The sequence below is a fragment of the Sinocyclocheilus rhinocerous genome, unplaced genomic scaffold (assembly GCF_001515625.1).
Source record: "Sinocyclocheilus rhinocerous isolate Xijiao unplaced genomic scaffold, SAMN03320098_v1.1 scaffold613, whole genome shotgun sequence".
Lineage (NCBI taxonomy): Eukaryota > Metazoa > Chordata > Actinopteri > Cypriniformes > Cyprinidae > Sinocyclocheilus > Sinocyclocheilus rhinocerous.
In genome coordinates this window covers 246,594-248,700 of record NW_015626869.1, presented here as the reverse complement: position 1 = coordinate 248,700, position 2,107 = coordinate 246,594, and the positions used below count along the sequence as shown (strand labels likewise).

General features: G+C 42.6%; 1 protein-coding gene across 3 annotated transcripts in view; it reads left to right on the top strand.

Moving 5' to 3' along the window:
- Positions 1 to 1,170, top strand: part of LOC107719145 (lymphotoxin-alpha-like) — a 9,790-nt gene extending 8,620 nt beyond the window's left edge. For all 3 annotated transcript variants that reach the window (XM_016526532.1, XM_016526524.1, XM_016526516.1), the window contains 2 exons: positions 47 to 281; positions 357 to 1,170. In XM_016526532.1, coding sequence (XP_016382018.1) covers positions 47 to 281; positions 357 to 516 — 395 coding nt within the window. In that variant the 3' untranslated portion in view covers positions 517 to 1,170. The remainder of the gene's footprint in view (positions 1 to 46; positions 282 to 356) is intronic.
- Positions 1,171 to 2,107: the final 937 nt, after the last annotated feature.

Sequence of the window (2,107 nt, the reverse complement as noted above, 5' to 3'; positions counted from 1 at the left end):
GTGTGTGCGTGTGTGTGTGTGTGTGTGTGTGTGTGTGTGTGTGTAGTCGCTTCACCTGCGTCTGGCAGGAACGGTGTCCTGCACTGGAGAGCCGACAGCTTCCCGGTGTTCATGAGGGGACTGGAATACAAGAACAACAGCCTGTACGTCCAGCAGGACGGATACTATTACATCTTCTCCAAGATCGCTCACCTGGAGAACTGCAACTTCTTCAAGCATCAGGTCATGCAGTGCACGGAGAGGTACAGCTCACAGGCCATCGAGCTGATGCAGAGCTCCAGGTACTCCACAGCACACCACAGATCACCTCAGATCACAGCTGCAAGCGCTGAAGCTCATGAATGTTTTTATTTTAGGTTTATCTGCGTGCCCAATAAATCCCAGTGGAGGGACAACAGCTACCTGGGAGGCATCTTCCTGCTGTATAAAGGAGACAGTGTGTTCGTGAAGGTCAATAACAGCTCGCAGGTGCACGGTGAAGCCTACGAGAACTTCTTTGGGGCCTTCATGGTCTAAATACTGACATACTGCTGCAAGAAAATCACACACACACTCTCAGGTTCTCATTCCAGTTTTCAATATTATTTGACATATTTAGCGAATTGTTGCAATATAGAATTGTGCTATTTTTTTATTTTTGTTTCTGCAGGTGAATAAATATATTTAGTGTGAGTATGGCTGAAACCTGACCCTCGGATCAGATGCCATTTCTCCGTAAAGCTAAACGATAATTCTGCTAGTTTGTGCGTTCATTCTCAGGAAACCATTTGAAAAGAAACATATTTTTAATCACTTATTTTTAAATAATTGCACTATTTAAGAAATCATGTTTCAAATGCTTGTAAACTTGTTACTGTCATCTATCCTTTATCTGTTATAAGCTGATGTCAGTTTATATACATATATTACATGTCTGTGTTTGAAGTGCTGCATTCTGGAATGTTTCAGTGCAATTCATAATGTAACATGCATCTCAGCATTGCTGTATAAACCAGAGATTTCTTCTATGGTCAGGTTTATTATTCTTTGTTTTATTTTCCCCAACTGTTGTCATGATGGAGCAATTGTTTCAGAGTGTCTTTTTGAGCAGTAGTGAGGTACTTTACCGCCACAGCAAGTCAAGAACACGCGTTAAAGAAAAAATTTTAATTTGCAGATCATCCGAGATCAGGGTGAGTTTGTTTCTTCATCAGGTTTGTAGAAATGTAGCACTGCATCAGTGTCTCAGCAATGGATGCTCTGCAGTGAATGGGTGCCGTCAGAATGAGAGCTGATAAAAACATCACAATAATCCACAAGTAATCCACAGCACTCCAGTCCATCAGTTAACATCTGGAGAAGACAAAAGCTGAAACTAATCCAGCATTCAGACGGCACCCATTTACTGTAATGCTACAATTCTCTAAACCTGATGAAGAAACAAACTCATCCTAATCTTGGATGGCCTGAGAGTGAGCACACTTTCATTTCTGGGTGAACTACTTTAAGTGCGTTCAACGAGACGGCGCACTTGAATCGATCAAACATTCAGCTGTGCGTTCACGGTGTGACATTGTTTGTTGTTATTTATAAAAGTACATACTGTGTTTTGACTATATTGACTGGAATGTGCATTAAATGTGTATCATAGTAATACAATATTGCAATCTCAGAGTCTTCTCCAGCGAGTCACAATAGTCTTGCACAATGCCGCTTATCTTCCTTATTTTCTAGCCCTCGATTTCAACCTCAGTGTGCTGAATGCAGCGCTGCACATCAAAGCCGCACAGAGCACGACAGATAAAGAGAGAGATGGAGGGAAAGCAGAGATAAGCAGGGAGATGTGTGGGGACGGCAGGATGTGGCGGCGTGAGGTGGAATAAGACAGAAAGGGGACAGAAAGCGCGCAGGAACGGGGTTTTCGGAGGGGGGCAGCGGTTGCATTTTCCTGACTCAGCGCATTTCTGCATTCACAACGGAAGTTTCCAAAACAACCTGCAGTCACCACAAATAAACAAATGGCTGTGTAGTTTCTTTTAGATGTTCTTTCCATTTAAAGAGAGAAAGACAAGAATCCCTGCTGATGTCTTCTACTCGTCTTTGTGAATCTATCTGATATCACTCAAAC